This window comes from Melitaea cinxia, chromosome 29 (genome assembly GCF_905220565.1).
Source record: "Melitaea cinxia chromosome 29, ilMelCinx1.1, whole genome shotgun sequence".
Lineage (NCBI taxonomy): Eukaryota > Metazoa > Arthropoda > Insecta > Lepidoptera > Nymphalidae > Melitaea > Melitaea cinxia.
In genome coordinates, this window is record NC_059422.1 from 7,387,167 (window position 1) to 7,410,147 (window position 22,981).

At 32.2% G+C, this 22,981-nt stretch overlaps 4 protein-coding genes across 4 annotated transcripts in view; 2 read left to right on the plus strand and 2 right to left on the minus strand.

Moving 5' to 3' along the window:
• Positions 1-8,873, minus strand: part of LOC123667779 (unconventional myosin-Va) — a 75,567-nt gene extending 66,694 nt beyond the window's left edge. The window contains exon 1 of the mRNA XM_045601618.1: positions 8,847-8,873. Within this exon, the coding sequence (XP_045457574.1) occupies positions 8,847-8,873 (27 nt within the window). The remainder of the gene's footprint in view (positions 1-8,846) is intronic.
• On the plus strand, positions 8,458-13,788 carry LOC123667967 (neuropeptide SIFamide-like). The gene is made up of 3 exons (XM_045601795.1): positions 8,458-8,485; positions 13,022-13,147; positions 13,489-13,788. The coding sequence occupies exons 2-3, from the start codon at positions 13,027-13,029 to the stop codon at positions 13,578-13,580; spliced, it is 213 nt and encodes a 70-aa protein (XP_045457751.1). The 5' UTR covers positions 8,458-8,485; positions 13,022-13,026; the 3' UTR covers positions 13,581-13,788.
• Positions 9,340-10,603, minus strand: LOC123667966 (neuropeptide IMFamide-like). The gene is made up of 3 exons (XM_045601794.1): positions 10,544-10,603; positions 10,119-10,251; positions 9,340-9,653 (listed from the first exon to the last, which is right to left on the minus strand). The coding sequence occupies exons 2-3, from the start codon at positions 10,249-10,251 to the stop codon at positions 9,562-9,564; spliced, it is 225 nt and encodes a 74-aa protein (XP_045457750.1). The 5' UTR covers positions 10,544-10,603; the 3' UTR covers positions 9,340-9,561.
• Positions 13,789-19,795: 6,007 nt separating the features above from the next.
• On the plus strand, positions 19,796-20,832 carry LOC123667780 (probable inactive tRNA-specific adenosine deaminase-like protein 3; the record flags this gene model as incomplete). Its single annotated transcript, XM_045601619.1, has 1 exon — positions 19,796-20,832. A coding segment is annotated over one exon (990 nt), but the record flags the coding sequence as incomplete, so codon positions are not given.
• Positions 20,833-22,981: the final 2,149 nt, after the last annotated feature.

The window sequence follows — 22,981 nt, forward strand, 5'->3', positions numbered from 1 at the left end:
TATTAAGTAAATTTGATATAAAACAAATTTGTCCAATTCCACGCAGTCGTCTGGAAGTAATGTGCGTAAATACATTTCGGCGTTTTAGTATTTTACCATCATTATTGGGAGTTTAAAGCAAAATACTTCGTTAACCGACTACAACAAAGTTTTTTATGTTATCTCATAACTTAGTACGAGATACTAATATCTACCGATAGTGTACCGATTTCGATGATTCTTTTTTTTAATTGAAAGCTAGAGCTTGTCGTGTTCTCCCTTTTAGATTTTAATCGAGAACTGAAAAATACTTTTTGAGTTATGTCTAATGATGCGTAATTAGCTGAGGTAGGGCACAGCAAGAAATTTCCTGCTCAATATATGGAGCAGCTCGACTGGGGAATTACCTCGACTTTACAGAAGATAAGAGCTAAATAATACTGCTTTCAAGCAGTGTTGTGTTCCTGTCGGTGGGTAAGATGACCAGAGCTCCTGGGGAGGAATTGGGGATAGGGTCGTACGCTTGTTTGTCGACCTAGTTACATATTTAAAAAAAATAATTGATTATATTTTCGACTACCTTCGTTGTATTACTCGCCAATGTAAATTGAAGTCGGTTTTTTTTTTTCATTTGCGGGCAAACACAGTCATTGTTTTAATGAGCCAGTCTATAAGTGAGTATGTGTAAGTTCAGCGAGTTATAATAAAATGTGCCACTTATACAATAGAGATTAAGAAGGAAACCTTGGAAAAACAAGACGTTTCATTTGATCCGACATTAATTTTCTTGAGGATTATGTCACGTAAATAATATTTCTTTGTGAGTTGACGATTGTTATCAATCTATCTAAAGCTTATCTTTTTGAGTTAATCTGTCGACAAAATAATAACTGCCGAATCCATGACAAAATTATATTTATTCTTCATACGTATCGATATTATACATATATATCTACCCATATTATATATATCTATCCATATTAATACGCGAAACAAATTTTTTTTACCCCTTTTTAAGAAATTGTGCGGACGAAGCAATACGAAATTTCGATCACTTAATAGTTTATATAGAGAAGTGCAGAATACTATTTTTTTTTAACTAAGCATAAAAAAAAACATTAAATTAATAAAAAAAACATTACACACTACCATGTATTTGACAAACACACGTATAGTTTATTATTAGTCTTTGACAACAGAACCTTAATAATATTAATAATTATAATTTAAACTAACTGTGCCCGCGACTACGTCCACGTGGGTCTTAACAAAAAAGTAAATTGAGTTCGCAGAGTTATAAAATAAATAAATTTTTAAAATAAAAGTAGTATCTACCAGTGAAAGTCTCGTCAAAATCGGTCAAGCCGTTTCAGAGAATAGCCGGAACAAACAGACAAACATAATAAAAATAAATAAATAAATAAATAAAGCCTTTATTCACTGACCAACAAGCACTACACAATTTTTGTTTTTTACTATTTTAGTAACCGGTTCTTTTGTCAGGTTGTCCTTCGACATAGGCCTCCCCTAGTTGCTCCCACACTTTTCTTTCACGAGCTAATCTTCTTCATCCTTTAGGTAGATCGTCATCCCATCTTTTTATTGGACGCCCTCTTTGCCTCTTTCCATTTCTAGGGTACCACTCCATAATATTTTTGGTCCATTTTTCCTTATTTGTTCTCATAATATGTCCTATCCAGTTCCATTTCAGTTTTTTAATTGTTTTGCTAATATCACTCACTTTTGTCTTGCTTCTTATTTTAGCGATGGTCCACCGGTCTCGCAGCTTTATATTAAGCATACTTCGTTCCATGTGACGTTGGCAACTTACAAGTTTTGCGATGTTTTTGTACGTAGCAGGCCAAGTTTGACACCCGTAGGTAAGGCATGGAAGAATGCAGATGTTGTATAATTTGCTTTTAACAGTCATTGGGATTGTTTCGTTTTTAAATATTTCTTTCAAAGACCAATAGCGTTTCCAAGTGTTGCTTATTATTATATATTATTCTTCTGTCGATCTCCTTTGAATGTTGGTCTTTTGTAGATATGATTTGTCCTAGATATACGTATTCGTCGACATATTCAATAGGCTCTTGCCTTAGTTCTATGTTATGTTTTATCGCATTACAGACATACAGACAAAAATTGGAAAAAATGTTATTTTGGTATATGTACCGTGTATACATTTATCTATATGCATTTACTAAAAAGCGGTAAATATAATATTACAAACAGACACTCCAAATTTATTTATTTGTATAGATAAATTTTGGTCGAATTTCGACCACTGGGCAAATACTAGTATAATATCAAAAAAATGATAATCCTCATAATATGTCTCACATTCATAATTAGAAATTATGCCCTAATTTTATGTTATATCAGATTGGTTCAATTTTTTTTTTTTTTAGTTGAACTGCTGTTTGAGTAAGTAGTCAGTAGCGCCTTCTTCTTCCTACTTTGTGACCAGGATTAAAATCGGTTCTGTATTACAATTTTTTCCAAATAACGAATTTTTTTTCATTAAGTGAAATATTTTTATTACGATGGGCGAATTTGGATGCGATTTCTCATCCTGGACTTCAGGATCTCGAATTCTATCTTAAAATCTAATGTAGGTTACATTTTGATACTGAACAGAAGTTATCATTACTCTTTGAACAATTATAGTTGAAATTGTAACGTAGTTGGTTTGTACACATATTTACAAGGAGCGAAACCGTAGGTCACGACTAGTAATGGATGTACTCTCAAATATTTTTCAATTTTATATTACATACAGTGGAAGAAAAGAGGATATAATATACGCGAACTTAGTTGGACAAAACGGGCACAAAGCCAGGAAACGTTGCCAAACATATCCTCTAACATAATATTTATTGATTTATTTTTAATCCTGATTGGGCAACATTGGTTGTCCATCAGAGATCGAGATGCGTTAAAATATTTATAACATAGTTACTATTTCTAAGCTATACCGAAACAAAAATTCAACTTAATAGAAATACTAGTGCTAGACATGATAGGTTATAAATTTTATATTTTAGTTAATGTAGTATATATGTCATCATCATCATTTCAGCCTATCACAGTCCACTGCTGGACATAATCCTCCAAAAGTTCACACCAAAATAGCGTGAACTCATCTGCTTTGCTCATAGTCACCACGCTATATATGTGGTTTAATTAAATTATTCTTGTTTGAATCCAATATAACCTTTTGAGTTTTTTTTTAATTGTTCTGTGATGAGTTAACGCAGCGGTCATAGCACCTGAGTAAATGACACAAGTAGTCATAGTCATGGCACACGTTTTGTATGCCATATAGATAATTGTCATGCTCAGGGCGTTTGTGTTTGCGTTGCGTAAGTTTCGCAACCCCCGATACGAGATTTTCGTCCGACTGTAAAATGTAACGCATTCAAATTATTATTATTTTTTTTCTTTGAGGGGGGAGGATTTAATTTTTAATGGTGTCAGTTAATAAACAACTTTCGTAAAAAAAAATGAAAATAATTGTGTTTGCAGGCAAACGAAGAAAAACCAACTTCAATTATATCGACAAGTAATACAACGAAGGTAGACAAAAAAATAGTCAAGTAAATACGCATTATCAAAGATTACTCCAAAAGTTGTAATCAAATCTCGTTGAAATTTAAATGTGACCTGACATGATAAACATCGGCTTTCGATTAAATTAAATATCATTAAAATCGGTACACCCAGTAAAAAGTTATGCGAATTTTCGAGTTTCCCTCGATTTCTCTGAGATCCCATCATCAGGTCCTGGTTTCCTCATCATGGTACCAAATTAAGGATATCTCCTTTCCAACAAAAAAAAGAATTATCAAAATCGGTTCATAAACGACGGAGTTATCCCCGAACATATCCCCCAACATAAAAAATATATATACGTTCGAATTGAGTAACCTCCTCCTTTTTTGAAGTCGGTTAAAAAGTAAGTATAATTCCAACGTAACTTCAACACGAATAGAAAAACGATTGATTAACGATCCGAGAACACATAATATCAGCCTATACCTACTATAAATTTTCCAAAACTGTAACAAATTTACGACAGACAATTGTTTAAACAAGTGATGTTAGCACACACATAGCATATTGTGAATGTTTTACCTAACTAACTAAATTCACAGAGTAAATATTTATGTGGGAACAGCTAGTAAAAAATGTGACGGGTTTTTTTTTTTTAGATTGCCTGTACGAGCGGAAGACGGTTGAGTGACCCGATTACGAGCTACACTACTTTATTTATTTATTTATTGCTTTACTGCATATTTAGAATAACATTAAAGAAAAAATTTAAATTAATTTCGATTTATTAATTACTTTTCAGATTTAACGAAAAATGTTGCTTAGTGAACGATGAAATTAATTAATCTACATACGTTTTTTTATACTGTTTTAATTAGCCGGTGTAAGATTGCCACTAAAAGATGCAATGACATTAATTAAAGCCGAATCCACTCAACTTCGGCATTAATTTATGACAAGCACTACCCTCTTGTGACTACTAGATTTTTTCAATTAAAAAATTTAAAGCAAAAATTTTCTTACTCAAGTAGGCTTTAACAGCACTTATGAATTAGTCTGCTTTAGGAATCATAAAGCTATCATCAACCGGAATGTACATTATAATAATAATAATAATAATAATAATAATATTCTTTATTAAAGCGACCAGTGACTCATTTTGGTTAGTTAACAATATTTCTTACATACTATGTTAGTTTAGTTCTTACAATTTTTTTTTTTTTTTTTTTTTTTAATAGATTATTCTAAGAATCGAAAAATTATATTGAACTGAACCACCACTACCAGTATACCACTGCTATCAAAATCATCTTCCATGCAGCAAAATGGTTGGAGTATAATCCACCACGCTGCTCAACTGCGGGTAGCGATCGAAAATAACGAAAATTGAAAACATTAGTAGCTTTCTGAGGCACGGTTGAGAGACCACATAGACATAGAGCCAGACCAGAATCAAATATTTATACAAATAACAATCGATGTTTAGGAGACTACACACACCAATAATAAAAAAACTAGAGAATAGTTACGCATTCAGCCTCTAATATCCCACAGCTGGGCATAGGTCTTTCTCCTTGTAGGAGATGAATCGGAACTTAATCCACCAAGCTGCTCCAATGCGGGTTGGCAGATATATTACCTACTATGAGTAACGATCGCTATCAGGTGTACAGATAACAACCGGGACCGTCAGTTTAACGTGCTCTCCGAGGTACGGTGGAGTGAAATAAAAAGAATAGTATAAAGCGCAAAATTAATTTTGTAGAAATTGAGAATCCCATTATTACATTTTTTTTTTTCATCATCAAAACAGTCATTAAAATATCCATAAATGGATGCTAATAAAATAAATGTTAAATAATCTGCTAACAAAAGCAACCTTGTGAGTTTATATGTTACAGTTGCGGAAGTCTTTATCATTTTTGTTGTTATATAACGCATCTGCGCGTCTAGCATGCAAGCTTGGTGCCGTACTTATTTACTTAATAACTCATCTATATAAATAAAAGTGATTCGCCGTATGTAAATACGGGATAGCTTCCTAACTAATGCACCTATTTGGATAATTTTATTAGATATTCACAAAAAAACTAAAACTGAGGTAGGTTAACTGAGGTAGGGCACAGCAGGAATTTCCTGCTCAAAATATGGAGCAGCCCGACTGGGGTAGTACCTCGACCTTACAGAAGATCACAGCAAAATAATACTGTTTTCAAGCAGTATTGTGTTCCTGTTGGTGAGTAAGGTGACCAGAGCTCCTGGGGGGATTGGGGATTGGGTCGGTAACACGCTTGCGATGCTTCTGGTGTTGCAGGCGTTTATAAGCTACGGTAATCGCTTACCATCAGGTGAGCCGTACGCATGTTTGCCGACCTAGTGACATAAAAAAAAAGTGTGTGTGTGTACTTATGTGCGCACGTAAGAAGTTATACTTCATTGGCTAGCTAGCTTCACGTTGCTAACTTCTTCTTCGTTGACTGGCTAACTTCAGGGTGTCGGTTTATTGTGACGGTGTGCGCGCAACGTAAGAATTTACTATCGTAATCTTTCCCTAACGCGCCAAATGATATATTATATATAAATAAATTATACATATATAAAACATAACTTTAAAAATATATCCCGTTAAGAAGTTGACAGGGTTGCTACTTTGCTTGTACTAATATTAAACATTTTTCCATATAAATTTACAAAGTTGGAGAAACAAACGTAAAGCAACAAAAATACAAAAAATAGAAACAAAATAAAGATTCATTCAAAAACTACAATTGCCGATGTTAATCAGAAGTGCATACATTTTTAGGGCCGGTTACACCAGTTGTGGATAGTTTATCCCGCAAATAAGTTACAAATAGCCTGTAACAGCAGGAGATAGAATAGGCCGTTAAGACTTATAAGTTTTAGTTAATTTTTTGTAAATAGATATATCTCGTAAATACTGGTGGAAATTGAAGTGAAAAAGAATACGATTCAGCCTGTAACATCCCACTGTTGGGCATAGGCCTCTAACTCCTTGTAGGAGAAGGATTGAGCTTAATCCACCACGCTGCTCCACTGCAGGTTAGCAGATATATTCCCTACTGTGAGTAAAGACCGGAATAAGATATTTATGATAACAACCGGGACTAACATTTAACGTGCTCTCCAAGGCACGGTGGTGAGACCCACAAGAACAGGCATGCAAACTGGAAAGAAATATTTTTAAATACAAATATCCATCCTGAGCGGGAATCGAAGCCGCAACCGTTGGTTTGTAGGTTCACTTCATAGTTTCGGCACATATAGAATATGTTAATTTTTTTATCAACATTTTTTTATTCACTTTATTAATAAATAAATAAAAAACACTAAAAATATTGAGCAAGGCGGACTTCCATACAGCCTTATTTACCACCCAACCTTAAGTATACAACAAATTAATTAATATTACGTTACATAAAAAAGTCTTCCGCGAAAATTACCATTGTATAATATTTTTCAGTTCATAATTATGCTTGTTTTACTTTGTTGAATCAGGAAGTAGCATCGACTTTTTTTAAGTAAATCATAATCGAAATTACTTTATTCGAGAAGGCTTTAAAAGCATTTTTGAATCTTCATTCTACTAATTTAAATGATTTAAATTTTTTAAAATTTAATATTAGTTACAGTAAAGCCATCACCGATTGGGTTATAGATTTTGCATAGAGCAAAGCCCTGGAGCTGCACAAGCTCATACCCCCATCTCCTTTCTTCCATCGGACTTTCAGACGTACCGCAGGCTTTCATCCCTACCTGATTGGTATACCTGTCATACGTACAAAGCGCTTCGAATCATCTTTTTAATGTCCACAGCCAAGGAATGGAATTCCCTGCGGGCGTCTGTATTTCCGAATTCATACAACCCAAACATGTTTAAAGCGCGAGTGAACAGGCTTCTTCTGGGCGAAATCGCTCCATCTTCGACCTCATCTGTGCTCTAGAGCTAGACTGAGGTCAAGAGTAAGCCCATAGCATAATAAAATAAAATAAAATAGATAAATCGACAAGAAACTCCATAATTACTCTTTAAAAATCAAAAAAATACTATATAACACCCTAATGCTCTAAATTACCCATGCCTCTTGTTCAAACATCATGAATTATTGTTATAAGAAATAATTAAGTAAGATCGGTACTTCTGACTGCCTTGTAACGCTAAAAGCATTAATACAAGGAACTTATATACATTTTAATTATTTATGCTTACATTATTTTAAATGTAATTCACAAAATAAACAGATTTCATATTTGTAAGGTTTTAGGAACGAGGGCAGATGACCGCTCTGGTGTAATTGTGCGTGGCCCATATCAGCGGCACATAAACACAGATGGATGAGGTTTGATTCCCGTTCGGGAGTGGATATTTGTGTTTATATAAATATTTATTTCTGGTCAGGCTGCTATTACCTCCTGTTATTAAAGTATATTCGTAACTTTTTTGCAATCTTTATCCAAAACTGGTAAATATAAAAAATAGAGTATAGAAAATAGCTGTCTAGATCTAAGTACTTAGTTACTTACAATATTTACTTGTGTTAGATAAATTATAAGTTTATACTAAGTTTAAGTCTAATAGGTTTAGATAGTTTTACAAAATAATAATAATCATACATCAATTCTCACAAACTTTCACATTGAAAAGTTTATTATGGTTTTACGCGTCCATGATATTATGTAAAAGAAAATCTATTCAAGTAATTCTAATTGGATTCTTATTATAATATGTAATAGAAAACAATTATACTTTAACTACAAAAATTTATAATAACAAAGCATCAAATTTAGGACATGATTGTAGGTATTTTAAAATAGTTTAAATATAAAAAAGTATATTTTTTTTAAGTCTCAAATGAAAACCGGTAAAACTGACTCTTATTTGCAAAAAGCTATAAAAAGAACGCTGTATCTGTTTCAGGGCAAGGATAAGAATGTAAGTCATGTCAATACTCATATTTAAATTAAAACAGTTAAGCACATCTTGACCTAAATATATAATAACTGTGATGCAATCGTAAACATACGAAAAAAAACTGCAATAAAATTTTCTTTATGAATTATTCATAAAATTAATTGTGCGAACAATATGATTACATGCATATGACATAGATAGTGAAAGTGATTACAATATCACTAATCTTTCGTATTCATTACGATTTTAAAGTGATCGTATCTTAGTTGTTTGAACTGTTTTCGAAATTCAAAACGCAAAATTTTGACACTATCCATACCTTACCAAAATAAAATAAAATAAAAAAACAAAACAAAATAGAAACAAAAATATAAAACGATACCTTGGTGTATAGTTCCTTCGTAGTCATTTTAATGGTTTTCAGTCGCACAATTAAAAAAAAATTAACACAATAGAAATTGTTTTATTATTTCACCACGAGTTCAGAACTTTGAAAATCCATTTTAGAAATAAGGTAGATTTAAAATTGTTAAAATATGTTGCAAAATGCGAAACGTCACTGTATTATTGACATGTGTCAAAATTACAATCTTGAGTTCGTGAGATCAACCGCAATAAAACGCGAGCGAGTTTTTTCTTCACGAGGAAAGTTCATACTTTCCGGGTGGAACTATAATATTACGTAAAAAGTAACGAATAAAAAACATTAAGCATTTAACAATACAAACGGTAAGTTATTATCATTAGGTTCACATGAGGGTTGCCATTGTTTTAATCTCAAGTAGGTATTTATTTAGGTCAATTAGACACGTTCCATTTTACGCAGAAGATATTTAAATTTTTAATAGGATTGTTTATAATAAATAAAACCATAATTCGTCACTAACATTTTACTGTTGTTTTAATATCAGTCATATAATAAAAAGGTTATTGAAAATCCTAAATTGTCACATACTACATCTAAGTCTACAGAATTATCATGACAATTATATATATTTTAAAGCATTTTATATTGTTTATTCAAATTATTTGCGAGCATATATTAAAAATTGTCGATTTATGTTATGTTCTCTTCGTCCATTTTTTTCGTTGTTAATCTACTTATTTTCTTGTAATGGGAACCAAGTCTGACAGGCTTCTATCGCGATTTCACACAGCGCAGTGAATGCTTTACCTCTGGAGTCGTAATCTGGAATTTAAAAAAAAAATATGTATTATTGTTTTTCAATTAAAAAAGTTTGTGTGTGCACTTCACACATGACAGAAGTAACCTAGCCTACTAAAAATTTTTTCATCAAGAATATAAAATACTATGTAAGGTATTCTATTTCATTCTCTCCTATACACTTATATATTTGTTTATTTAGTTGTTTATTAAGTTTTAAATCACAACTACTCTAAAGAAGTTTCACTTCTTCAGTATAATAAGAACTATTTAATTGAATAAAAAAGTGTTATTTAGTCAAAACATAATTACGAAGTACAATCTTTACTTCAATCCTTGTCATTCCTTGTCCCGTAATTTAGCACTAACGTAAACATAAATATTTTAAATAGACGCAGGGATTTGGAACTCGGAATGATTTACGATTAACATAAAATATATTATTTTATGCATAAATAATTGTTTGACCACGAGTTAAATAATAATTACCTGAAGGTACCCTTTTTCCAAACATGATTCCGTTCATTGGAGCGTTCTTGTAATTAGCTTCGCTGAAATTTATCAAGCAGAATAAAACTGCAACAAGAGCCAGTACAGACGTAAGCCTCCTCGTGGCGATCATCTGAAACAAAAATATGAAAAAAAAATCTTTATACGTTATTGGAGATAAATGTATTAGTATGCACTTAATAGTCTTGTATTATAGCTATCTTGTTAACTATCAAATGCGTAAAGTTTAAATGATTATTAAGTTATTCCTACAAAAACTACTAAAGTTTTAACCTTCTACAATGTATTACAAAATAAAGGATGAAAGAAGTCGGTAAAATCCCAAGTTATGGCTTGAGAAAGCGAAAAAGGGATTCACTTTCATAAACGTAATAGATAAATATCACCTTACACAGATAAGTTACCTTTCTAGTGGTAAATCTTTTCTTACTGGTATCACTGTTGAAGACGGGATGTCAACTGATATCGAAAGAGATTTTACCCTCCATTTTATAGTACAAAATTAGGACATGGCGGACGTCCACTCAATTATAGGATTATTGGATATTGACCACATATTGACAGTGATAAGAGTAGGGCTCGGGGGATCAAAACTTCGTTAGTGCATAATATTGATAGAACTTACATGGTTAGAGCGAATTTTATGTGCTTAGTTGGTATAAATTTAGCTATATTTAGAAAGGCTGTTATGATATTTTATATTTTAATATTTCAAAATAAGTAATTTTGTTCTACAACTGTTCTACAACTGTCTGTACTGTTTAATTTTAAAAAAAGTTTTTTTTTTTTTTTTTGATGTATTATGTAATAAAATAACATTAACGTTGGGTTGTACAAAAACTTCAATAAAGAAGAAGAAAATGAAAATTAAACTGTCTTCAAACATTAACAGTTAAATCTAAATAATTACTGCAATATTTCTAATCATTGACAATAAAAAAATACCTCCTCTGTAGTGTTAAGAAGTAAAATAATTTTTATTTAGTCACAACTTAGAACAGTAATACTTAAAAACACCACTATATTACTAATCCAAATAAAATATTCTAATCCAAATGATAGGAGCTTAATCTGCCACGCGTCTTTGCTGTACCTTGATGGTAATTTTTCTACAGAAATACTAGGGTCAACATTAATATCCGCTCCGAACGGGACATATCGGGAACGCTTATGAAACTTTCACATAGCTTCACCCACAACATCGCCCAAATGGAGTAAATGATCCATTTACTTGTAGAATGCTCATTGGGCCAGTGGGTTTCCCAACTTTGCAATGGAGAATACGTAAGGCTGTGGGTTCCGGTTGTTAACAATTACATCTCAGAGCGAACGTCAGGCATAGTTGTGAATATAGCCGTCAACCTACAGTGAGGCAGCTTGGCGGATAAGGCCTATACCCAGCAGCGGCATTTTATAGGCTCAATCAATCAATCAATCAAACAATATGATTTACGTTAATAGTATAGGTCAACATTAAAAGTAACGCCTAAGTACCTTGAAATAGAAAAAAATAAAAATAAAAATTGCATGTTTTTAGAATAAAAAAGGACATGGGTTCATAAGCCCGTGGATGTATATCACTTAAAAAAAAAAAAACAGTATAGGTCGTTAAGTAATGAGTGACGTTTAAATGGAGATTACAATGACTTTTTTTAAATTCACAAAAGTTTACCACTCCAAACTAAAAATAGCCTTTGCTTTTCGCACTAGTTTAACTTAAGTAAATATTAGTTAAAAATTTCGTTCAATTGAATATTTTTTAATAATGTACAAACAAAGTTTTAGTAGTGTGTTTTTATCTATAATATTATAAAAATAAATATTGTAACAAACCATATTAACATAAGATTGACATTGTTTAGTAACTCCTTCGTCACTAGATGGCGCTGATGTCAGTTGCTTTGAGCTATCAGAAGTTAATAACGTAAGATTGGTGCGCTTCAGCCTGTAATATCCCACAATTGGGCATAGGCCTCTTTCCCCATGTTGGGGAAGGATCAGAGCTTAATCCACTACGCTGCTCTAATGCAGGTTGGCGGATAGATTGATATTGATTTGGATTTGGAGAAGATTGATATTGCTAAGTAATGCACTCGTCACTAGATGGCGCTACCTTGTTGCTAGTTGCATCGCGCTATCAAAGTTATACGAATAATGAATATACCTTGACACATACCAGGTTCAAGATGTCCGTTCCTCCTAAGAATGTTTCCAAGCGATACATTGTTAGGAAGAATGGACATCCCGAGCCCCGCTAAAACACTGCCCTTTATTATTTATTTATGTATACTTACAGAAATAAACATAATTTTTCTTAAAATTGTATTTTGTTCACATAGCAGCGACTTCATACAACAAAAATAAATATTGAAAAGTCTTTCGAACTAACTTCATTAGAAGCTCATCTTGCCGACAATTGATTCACTAATGCAATTTCAACGTATAATTATTTTTACGTAGAGATTATTTTTATACAGTTAGAAGCTCCAGTATAAAATGGCTTTGAATCTCAAGTTTTGTATCAGTTCAATTCGAGCTTCACTTGCTTCTACGGTTTTAAATCATCTCTGTAATCTAGAAAGGTATAAAATTTACTTATTCTTTATACGAAAACTTATTAAAACCTTATTCTTACATCTATGCCAGTAATAACATTGTAACTATCAAAACTTCCTTTATTTAAAATTACGTTTAAAACTATTTTTAAATTGATACAGTGTTGCTTTGATATATAATTTTATTTCCCAGTTATTTTTAAAATATTAAAAATAGTAGTATATAAGAAAAGATAACAAATCTTAAAATCTAAACTTCATCTAAAATACGAAAACTAAAATACGAAAATTTAGCCTGTTTAATATTGTTAAAAAATCTTATTTCAGACACGATGATGCGCGCTGCCATCTTCTTCAGTATCTTTGTCATCTTCTGCCTCATTCAATTAAATGAGGCGAACTACAAGAAGCTCCCGTTCAACGGATCCATCTTTGGTAAAAGGAATAATGCTGGTGAGTGATTTTCATCTTATGCTTGTTGTTAAGTGTACAAGAACTGTCTTATTGTATGTTTTTTTTATTAGAGTTATTTTTAACTGGATTAGACCTTTAATTAAAATATTTTTTATCATCACTGTCTCCTTAATTTTTTTATTATGGAGGAAGGGTTATTAGTGAGATTTTGATACGGTTCTTGTAAATAATCGTACATTTTGTTCGTCACAAGGTGTTCGTGTTTATACTGGATGTTTTTCTGGACCCCTAATGTAGGATTTTTGCTGTAGACTTCTTAAAGTTGGGTTTTTTTTAAATATTTTCAAAACTCCGTAAATATATTTTTTGTTCCTTTTTAGATTATGACTCGACAGGCCGTGCTTTATCTGCATTGTGTGATATTGCTTCTGAAACCTGCCAGGCTTATTACCAGACTTTGGAAAATAAGTAAAATATCAAGCAAAAATCTACTTGTGTAAACCAAAATGTATCTTATACTATGCAATATAAAGTTCATAATCTTATTAATATATTGGCTTAATAAGAACGAAATGTAAATGAAGTACGAACAAACAGAACTGCACTCGGACAATACTGCTCATATTTTCCTTATCTGCAATAAGATTGTAAACGCTAAACTTTAAGTTAATAAAATATTTTAAAATATCTGCTTGCGTTGTTTTTTTTTTTTTTTTTTTAATATTCAACCTAATTACGGGTTTTCAAATAAAACTTTACAATAAAATTTTAAATATTCAATTTGATGATATTCACTGAACCAGAAGTCTACTTTTACCTATGTTTATATTACATAGACAACCTGGTCTAACAATAACAACAGGAGCAGGAGTGGTATATATATTTCATCGTCCAAAAGTTAAACGAACTACAACTGTAGTAAAACATTTCTGAATTCAGTTTGTTCGGGAGGCTGAATATTGTCAGAACTCTTGATAAATGATGAAATTTGAAAACAGTTTTTAAATAACGAGAGATTAGTAAGTCCGTCGCGCCGTGGACAATTCATTAGGGATAAAAAAAATTGAATTTTCATTTTTTATAAATATATCTCACTGATTTGTTGTGGTTTACATTTATTTAGTCCAATTTTTATCGTATTATTGATTTCGTGGCATTACTCTATGCACACAATAGTTTTTTATCGGTTTCAAGTCCATAAAACCTATTTGAAATAATTTTGATGGCAAACGTAAGATAAATCCAAGTAGTACCATATTTTTAACTCTACCTATATCAATATTATAAAACTGAAAAGTGTATTTGTTTGTATAAGAGCGCTGATCTCGAAAACTACTGGTTCTAATTGAAAGAATATTTTTGTATTGGAGAACCTGTTTACCGTAGAAGACTATAGACTATTTTGTACCTCAAATTATCCCGCGTGAACATTTTTACACATTTTTTAAAGATTTTATTCCGAAACATCCACAAAACGCATTTTAATATAATAACTTGTGACCAAAAATTCATTTTCAATAACATACTAAATTGAAACGTGCCACACGAAGTTTACCATCCCTAATTGCTTAAGGGAACTGGTATAGTAATCTGCGAACAACGGATTTAAGCTAATGGTAGTTTGTTTGTTCACTCCGAAGGATGTGGTTACAAACTTGTGTTTTATCCCAAGAGCTATGTAACTATTAGATATAACGGTGTTCTACTCCTTTTTATGCATCATTACATAGTATAAAACAACTCGCTTCCCACTGTCTGTATGCTTAAATATTTAAAACTACGCAACGGATTTTGATGCGGTTTTCTTTAGTAAATAGAGTGAGGTAAGGCACAGCAGGAAGTTTCCTGCTCAAAATACGGAGCAACCTGACTGAATGGGTAGTATCTTACACAGCTAAATAATACTGTTTTCAAGCAGTATTGTGTTCCTGTTGGTGAGTAAGGTGACCAGAGCAACTGCGGGTAATTGGAGATAGGGTTTGCGATGCTTCTGGTGTCGCAGGCGTAAGCTACGGTAATCGCTTACCATAATGTGAGCCACATGCTTGTTTGTCGACCTAGTTATATAATAAAAAAGTATAGTTAAATAATACAAATTAAAAAAAAAAAACAAGGGAACCGTATTGAATTTCGTGATGAGAATAATCCAATGTCCTAGCGAGTAGACTTAACTTAAATTAGCATAGGCTTATGCTTAAGCCTGTAACATTCCACTGCTCGGTATAGGTTTTTTTTTTCCATATAGAAAAACTGGAAAAGGATCGGAGATTAGTCCATTATACCTCTCCACTACGGGTTGGCGGATGTATTCTCTATAGTGAGTAACGATCGTTAACAGGTCTCTATGAAAACAACCGGAATCGACAGCTTAAGGTACAATCCGAGACATGGTGGGGAAATACAAATATCCATCTCGGGCGGAAATCGAAACCGAAAAACGGTGTTATTTAGGCTCCTACACGCACGACTATACTAGAACAGTTATTCGTTATAAGCACATTATTATTACTTGTATATAGGAGACTTCTAGGTTATAAAATATCACGTTTTTAATTAATTAGTCTATTATGCTAAAACAGTCCATGTTATTGATGTTTAATTGATTTACGATGTTTAAAAAAAAGTGCAGTCTAAAGACTGTCTGAAAAAGATCGTACTTTAGTAATAAGACCGCTTATTGTACAGATTTTTTTTTTTTGTTTTTACATACCTATTTTATAGGTATAAGTATATTTTTTTATATTTATAATTTATTTATAATTCTACTTAAAAAAAGAACAGATATTCCATTTCCACATCACCTTTTCGCAAAATTTTGAACGGGACATTTTAATCATATAACTTAGTAAGCAATCTCATCTATCACAGTATGGAGGAAGTGTTTGTTTGTATTTCGTTACCTAATTCCTAGATCTGTGACATAGAAATTAAAAGACTTTGTTATTAATGATTCTGTTTATGTAGCAGAGCTAAAAGGCATTCAATATTTTCTAGTACTTACGGGACTTCAGCAAGAACCATAAATAGATTCGAATGGAACTTATCACTCTTTTGTCATCTTCATTTCAAAATAATTTATAAAAAAATTCTTAATTTTCAATCAATTAAAGTTTCTACTCGAGTGAAACCGTGCGTATTGTATAGTCTAGTTTACCATTTTACTTAGATAAGCGTCAAAAGTTGCTGTCTCACATCAGTCAGTCAGTAAGTTCAGCCTATTGCATTCCACTGTAGACGTAGGCCTCTACAAGCTCATACCAAACATCCTGGTTTTCCGCAATCTTCATACGTGGAGGCTTCCACTGACAATCTTACGTAGATCGGCGGTCCTGCGGGTTTGAGGGCGTTCCACACTGCGTTTTTCAACACACAGTCTCCACTCTAGGACATGCTTGCTCTAGCCGCCAGCAATCCTATGAAACTTACAACAAGCCCCTGCCAGTTTAACTCGTTCATTCTATTATTATAAATTAATCGTATCAGCTGCAGATATTTCTCTAATAGAGGTAGATGGATCTGGAGGATAGTCTACCGTGACTTTTTTGTATCCTTCTCTTTCCTGACATTATATGAATATTTTTTTTAATCTAGCTGTACCCCGAAGTTTAGCTCGCATTAACTTGAGGAAAAAAATGAACCGAAATATTATATAGCCTATAACTTTTCTCGGTAAATGGACGATCGGACGCAAAAATAATTTTATAGTTGGAATCGTTACTTACTGAGATTATCGCGTTCAAACAAACAAACATATCCTTTAGTTATATAATTGTAGTAAATATTAGTATAGATTTTCTACCTTGTTTGAAGTAATAAAATAATACACACACTCACTTTAGCCTAACGCAATCTACTACTAGACATAGGCCTCCACAAGTTCGCGCCAAAAATGGCGTGAACTCATGTGCTTTGCCCACGGTCGGTGTATACGACCGTGGCTTTGCCCATAGTTACCACGTTGGGCAAGCGGGTTGGTGACCGCAGGGCTGGCTTTGTCGCACCGAAGCTGCAATGTTATTTTTTTTTTTTTGAAAACCAACAGCGTTACAGTTCGTATATATATAAAATTATTATAAACTATTGGACCCGGCAGACGTTGTCCTGCTCGGAAAACAGCTACCAAATTTGATAGCTTACGCGGTCAATTTTCGATATGATATTCAAAAATGTTTAGAATTCCTAATGTGTGGGTAACACAAAAATAAAATCGTACATATTGATAGCTTACATACCGATAGCAGCGCCACCTACCGAGTCCAATTGAGATAAAAAGTAACATATCTTCCAAGTCAGATTTACAAAATTCGAAGTCAAGTCAAGTCAGATTTACAAATTTACAAAATTCAAATTCAGTCAAAATTACAGATGCTTACAAAATTTAATAAAAATTGGTTCAATAGTTTCGGAGCTACATACATTTCAAATCTTCATTATTAACGCCCAACCCCGTAATCCTTATTGGGCATGAGTTATCCTAAAATCCGCTCAACGATCATTTCTGCATCACATAATGTAGGAGATTCGTACCAAATTAGGAGTCGATAGTTTAAAAACGGGAATTTTCCATTGTTAACGCCCCCGCAACAATATAATAGCTATGTGAAATAGCTAGTTAATACAATTTTTATGTAAATTAAATTAAAATGCGGTCTACGAATAAAATCAGTTTAATGAACTTTAATGAATAGCAATAAAGTTCAAATTGACTCTACATTTTAGTTAGAAAACGTTTGTATGGGAAAAAGAAAAGGGCTTTTTTTAGAGTTTTCACGGAAATTATTCGATTTTTCTCGCCTTAAAAATCATCCTTGGACTTCAACGAATATTTAAAAAAAAGAATTGGTAAAATTGGTTAGGCGTTATTGAGTTATACGCTTACGAACACATTTTACGATTAATTTTTATATATAAGACAACACTAATTTTTGTCGGGCTTTTAATGTTGAAAATATTTTTATAAATAATATTATCATATAATAACTGCGTAGAAAGGAACACTTTTTTTATTAGAATGACAAATTTGTTTTACTTGTCAACTTAAAAGTCATACAATTGCAAATCTAATACAAGATTGGTTAGATTGTTATTAGTGTTTGATTTCAGCCAATCAAAACGCGGCTTACTCTAATCACACTTAGATACGTCAATGATAAGCCACGTTTTGTAATTGAAAACAGAAATTGTTATATACTAATATCTGATAAATGGCTCCTACATTTTATTAATTTACGTGTGACAAATATAGTTTAAACTGCACAAATTACTATATAAGAAGTGTTTAAAGTTTCAATCTTCACGTATATATATTTTCGCGGCGAGAAAAAATTACGCCTCACAAGAACTTTGCAGCTATCGGCATTTTTCAGGTAAAAATATAGGTATTTTAATTTTTCTCCTATTATTTGTATAATGTTTATCAATGAGACGAATCGGCTATGTGAAATTTACTCTGCAAGGATACCGTATCGAGTTTTACCGTAAGTATAGAATAAATTTGTCGTTACGAAACAGAATAATTTATAATATAATTACCTATAAAATAGAAACTATCAACATATAAATTATCATAAGTAGTATTTACTCCTTTTGTAAATTTAGCAATCTTATATTCTTTTCAGCCTTATCTTTCACGGGAGCTATTTATAAAAGGGCTTTAACTTAAACACTTTTTAATTTTCTTATTCAATTTTTTCTTTCGTATTAATTACGCTTAATATTGATTTAATGGGATAAAAATTATTTGAAATTTAAACAATCATTTCTGTAAACAAGCTGATAGCTGATTGATTATTATAGTCTTATCTCTAGTTTTAATTAATTAACTTATATTGTAGAAAAGTGCTTTACCCGCGTATATTATAACGGTCCTATTTTGCGTATTTATGTAATATACCATAGCCTATTGCGAAAAACAGGCCTTTAAATCTAAGCAAAGAACGCAAAGAAAGGAAGGAACTACAAGAAGGACTTTTTTCAATTTAGATCTTGTTCTAAAAAAAAATGTTATTTTTTTATTGTAATAGAAACCTAATAAAAAAAATGAAAAAAAAATATAACAAAATGACTAACCAAAAATTAAAAAAAAAAAATTATTTGCTTTACATTTCAAATACATAATTTGTTTCACGATCAAATTAAATATTTACATTAAAAGTCGAAAGTTTATATTTTAAACACTTTTTCTGCTTTTGTTATATACATATTTGTATATATTATAATCCAGTTCCTTCTATCACCCTTTCAAATAATCAAATTTAGTATTTTTATTCAATTTAATAATGTTACCAAATATGTTTATATGAAAAAAATATTAAAATATAATGAAATGGATATATTCAATCAAAACAAGAATTAAATACAAAAAACGTATATTATAATCAACTTTGTTCAAAATTGATAAATTATACATAGTTTTATTATTAAAAATGTCTGCTATATATATTGAAATTACATTATAATACATACATTGTGATATGTGAACTTAGTATATGATTATAAAAACAAAAATTAAACTCAGTGTTTGTGAAAAAGTGCCTCTGTTCTCTATTTTCAGTAAGAAAGTAACAACAAAACAACAATATATATAACGGAGAAGAATACAAAATAAGAATGACGGAAACAGAACCGCCAATGAAGAGATTTAAACATTTAGAAGACAAGTCAACAGAGATCTTTGAAGATTACATACAAAAGATAGACTGTGGTAAAAATTTAAGAGCGGTCCTGAGCGACGAATTCGACCAACCGTTAAAGTTAGTAAAAGTCTTTGTCGGTCATATAAAGGATGTCAAAGACATTTCAAGAACAATTCTAGAATTAAATGAGAAGATTCCGCTAAAAGAACTACAGCATTTGAAAAGAGTCAGACGTCAAGACGTAATCCTGTGTCCAGTAAACTATTTCAACAGTAATTTATCAATACAAGATTTCATAGTGAGTTCTGTACCAGAGTTGAAAGACGTATTTGAATTTTTCAAACAAGTCGACGTGCCTTTAAATCCACCGAAAATCGATAGACATCATCAGGAAGCGAAACGAATCTGGTCATGTAATTTTCATCCCAATAAATATTTAGAAAAATTAACTAGTGACGAATTCTTTTCACCCTGTGAATTAAAAATACATAGAATGTACATGAAAATAGCCTTCGCAGTTGCCAAATGGTATACCATTAATAACAAAATGAATTTCAATCTATTTAATAACGTAAATACAACGATTGTTGTCGATCCAAAGTTACAAAGCATCGTTGCTTTATCATTTGATAATCGGCAAGAACATCCTGTTCAGCATTCGGCTATGCTTGCTATAGACAACGTAGCGAAGACTCAAAACGGTGGAGCGTGGACTTCTAACCAAGATAAAGGTTATATCGGTATACCAGAGGAAATAGTACCATATTTAAAGGAAAAGTTCCCATCTGTGAAATTCTATCATAAAGATTTGGATACAAAAAATGGGACGGAAAAGGACGGTCCGTACTTATGTACGGGATATTATGTGTATATGTTGAGGGAGCCGTGCGTTATGTGTTCCATGGCCTTAGTACACGCGAGAGCCTTCCGAGTATTCTTCTGCATCGACAACACTGAATGTGGTGCTTTGAAAAGTAGAGTAAAGCTACAAACTATATCCTCGTTGAATCATCATTTTGAAGTGTTTACGGGTTTTATATAATTATTATTTTATATGTGTTTTTATTTACAATAAAATATGTAAATATATTGATTTTATCATTGATTCTCTTGAAAGTTATGCTAAGGTTATAAACTAATTCATTTAGTTACTAGCTGTGCTCACGACATCGTCCACATGGAATTTAACAAAAAGTTATTGTTCAGTTTGCAGTGTTATAAAATAAATGATTTTCGAAAATAAAAGTAGCCTAAGTTACTCTTTATTACATCAGCTATCTGCCAGTGAAAGTTCCATCCAAATCGGTCCAGCCGTTTCAGAGATTAGCCGGAACAGACAGACAGATAAAAATTGTAAAAAATGTTATTTTAGTATATGTACTGTGTATACATCCATATACATTTAGTCATCATCATTTCAGCTTATCACAGACCACTGCTGGACATGGCCTCCACAAGTTCGCGCCAAAAATGGCGTGAACTCATGCGTGTTGCCTATAGTCACCACGCTGGGCTGGCTTTCTCGCACCGAAGACGGTGCTGCCCGCATTCGGCCTGTGTATTTCAAAGCCAGCAGTTGGACGGTTATCCCGTCATTTCGCCGGTCGGGTTTTTGAGTTCCAAGGTGGTAGTGGAACTGTGTTATCCGGGAAGAGAGGGGGTGGCTATATTCTTCATTGCCGTAGCCACACAGCAACACACAGAGCAAAATACATTTAGTAAAAAGCGGTTATTTTAATATTACAAACAGACACTTCAATTTTATTTATTTGTATAGATGAATAACAAATAATAAAGACTAGCTAACCCGACGTCTTGTCTTGCGACTGTGTGAAGTTTGAATAGTCGTAACGTTTTCTGAAATTCTCCTATTTTCTGCCCAATTTTCTTGTTTTTTCCGTAAAATTCTTCTGCAAAGTATTAAAAAACTAAACATATAAGATATCTCATAAAAACAAAAATAACAATATCAAATAGGCTTTTAAAGCACCTTCGAATCGTCATTTTACAATTCAGAATTTTTATTATCGTTGATAATGAAGCTACCATCGATTTCTGATGTAGATTCTGCAGAGAAGAATCGGCGAGAAACTTCGCAGTTTATGAAATTATAATATCTTGCATAAAATACATCATCACTAAGTCCACACATCTTTATAATCTATGTAATCCTGCACCGAATAATACGCCTTAGCTATTAATTTCTTTTTAATAATTAGCCGAAGTGGTATATCTATCTATACAAATAAATAATAGTATCTATTAACCGATTTCAAAAAAAGCAATAGGTTCTCGATTCTGCTATATTTTTACCCGTATTGAAGCAGCGTGGTGGATTAAGCTCTGATCCTTTTACACGTGGAAAGAGGCCTATGCCCAACAAAGTGGTGTTACAGGCTAAATGCGATCAATGTGAAATATTTCATTGAAAATTATGCACTGCAAACCTGACGATAAAAGGCGTTATAAGATTTTACAGAAAACTATTCATAAAGACGACTTCAAAAGTCAGTACAGATTCCCCGGGAGAGAGGAAGAAAATGGCAATATGTAACTCAACTACTCGACTAGTCCGTTGGTGTAGTTTTTAGTGACCTCGCTTTCTGCTCCGAGGGTTGTTGGTTTGATTTCGATATATATATATATATATACCTGTTACCTATAACACAAGCATTAAGTTGCTAACTTTAGAAACAAACGACCGTGTGTGTATTGTGTAGATATTTATTTATTTATTATTAATTGCGAACAAAATTACGTGTATCACTTGTTGTAAATAATTGAAGTACGAAATTGAGAACTTCCTAGATTTTGTATCAATCGATAAATACTCCATTTTGCATCGACAATACACAGTTGACAGTAATTTGATTAAAATCGTAGCAATGAATGAATATCCTTGAGTATTTACTTGAGTCTAGTTATATACATGTACGAGTGTTATGTATATTTAACGCACACTGCTACGTTACTTATATGTTAATAGCTGTGTCCGCGATTTCATGCGCGTGGAATTTAACAAAAGAGTTTTTGTTCAGTTCGCAGAGTTATAAAATTAAATAAATGTCTAAAATGAAAGTAGCCAAAGTTACTCCTTATTACATAAGCTATCTGCCAGTGAAAGTCCGGTCAAAATCGGCCCAGCCGTTTCAGAGAACAAACAAACAGACAGACAGACAAAATTTGTAAAAAAAAATGTTATTTTGGTATACATTTGGTATGTACTGTGTGTATACAT

Bases quoted from the DNA above. Each gene is read 5' to 3' on its own strand.
- LOC123667966 (XM_045601794.1), bottom strand. From the start codon at position 10,251: ATGATCGCCACGAGGAGGCTTACGTCTGTACTGGCTCTTGTTGCAGTT. The intron at 9,654-10,118 runs GTAATTATTATT...TTTAAATTCCAG, and splicing joins TGGAAAAAGGGTACCTTCAG to ATTACGACTCCAGAGGTAAA.
- LOC123667967 (XM_045601795.1), top strand. From the start codon at position 13,027: ATGATGCGCGCTGCCATCTTCTTCAGTATCTTTGTCATCTTCTGCCTC. The intron at 13,148-13,488 runs GTGAGTGATTTT...GTTCCTTTTTAG, and splicing joins TGGTAAAAGGAATAATGCTG to ATTATGACTCGACAGGCCGT.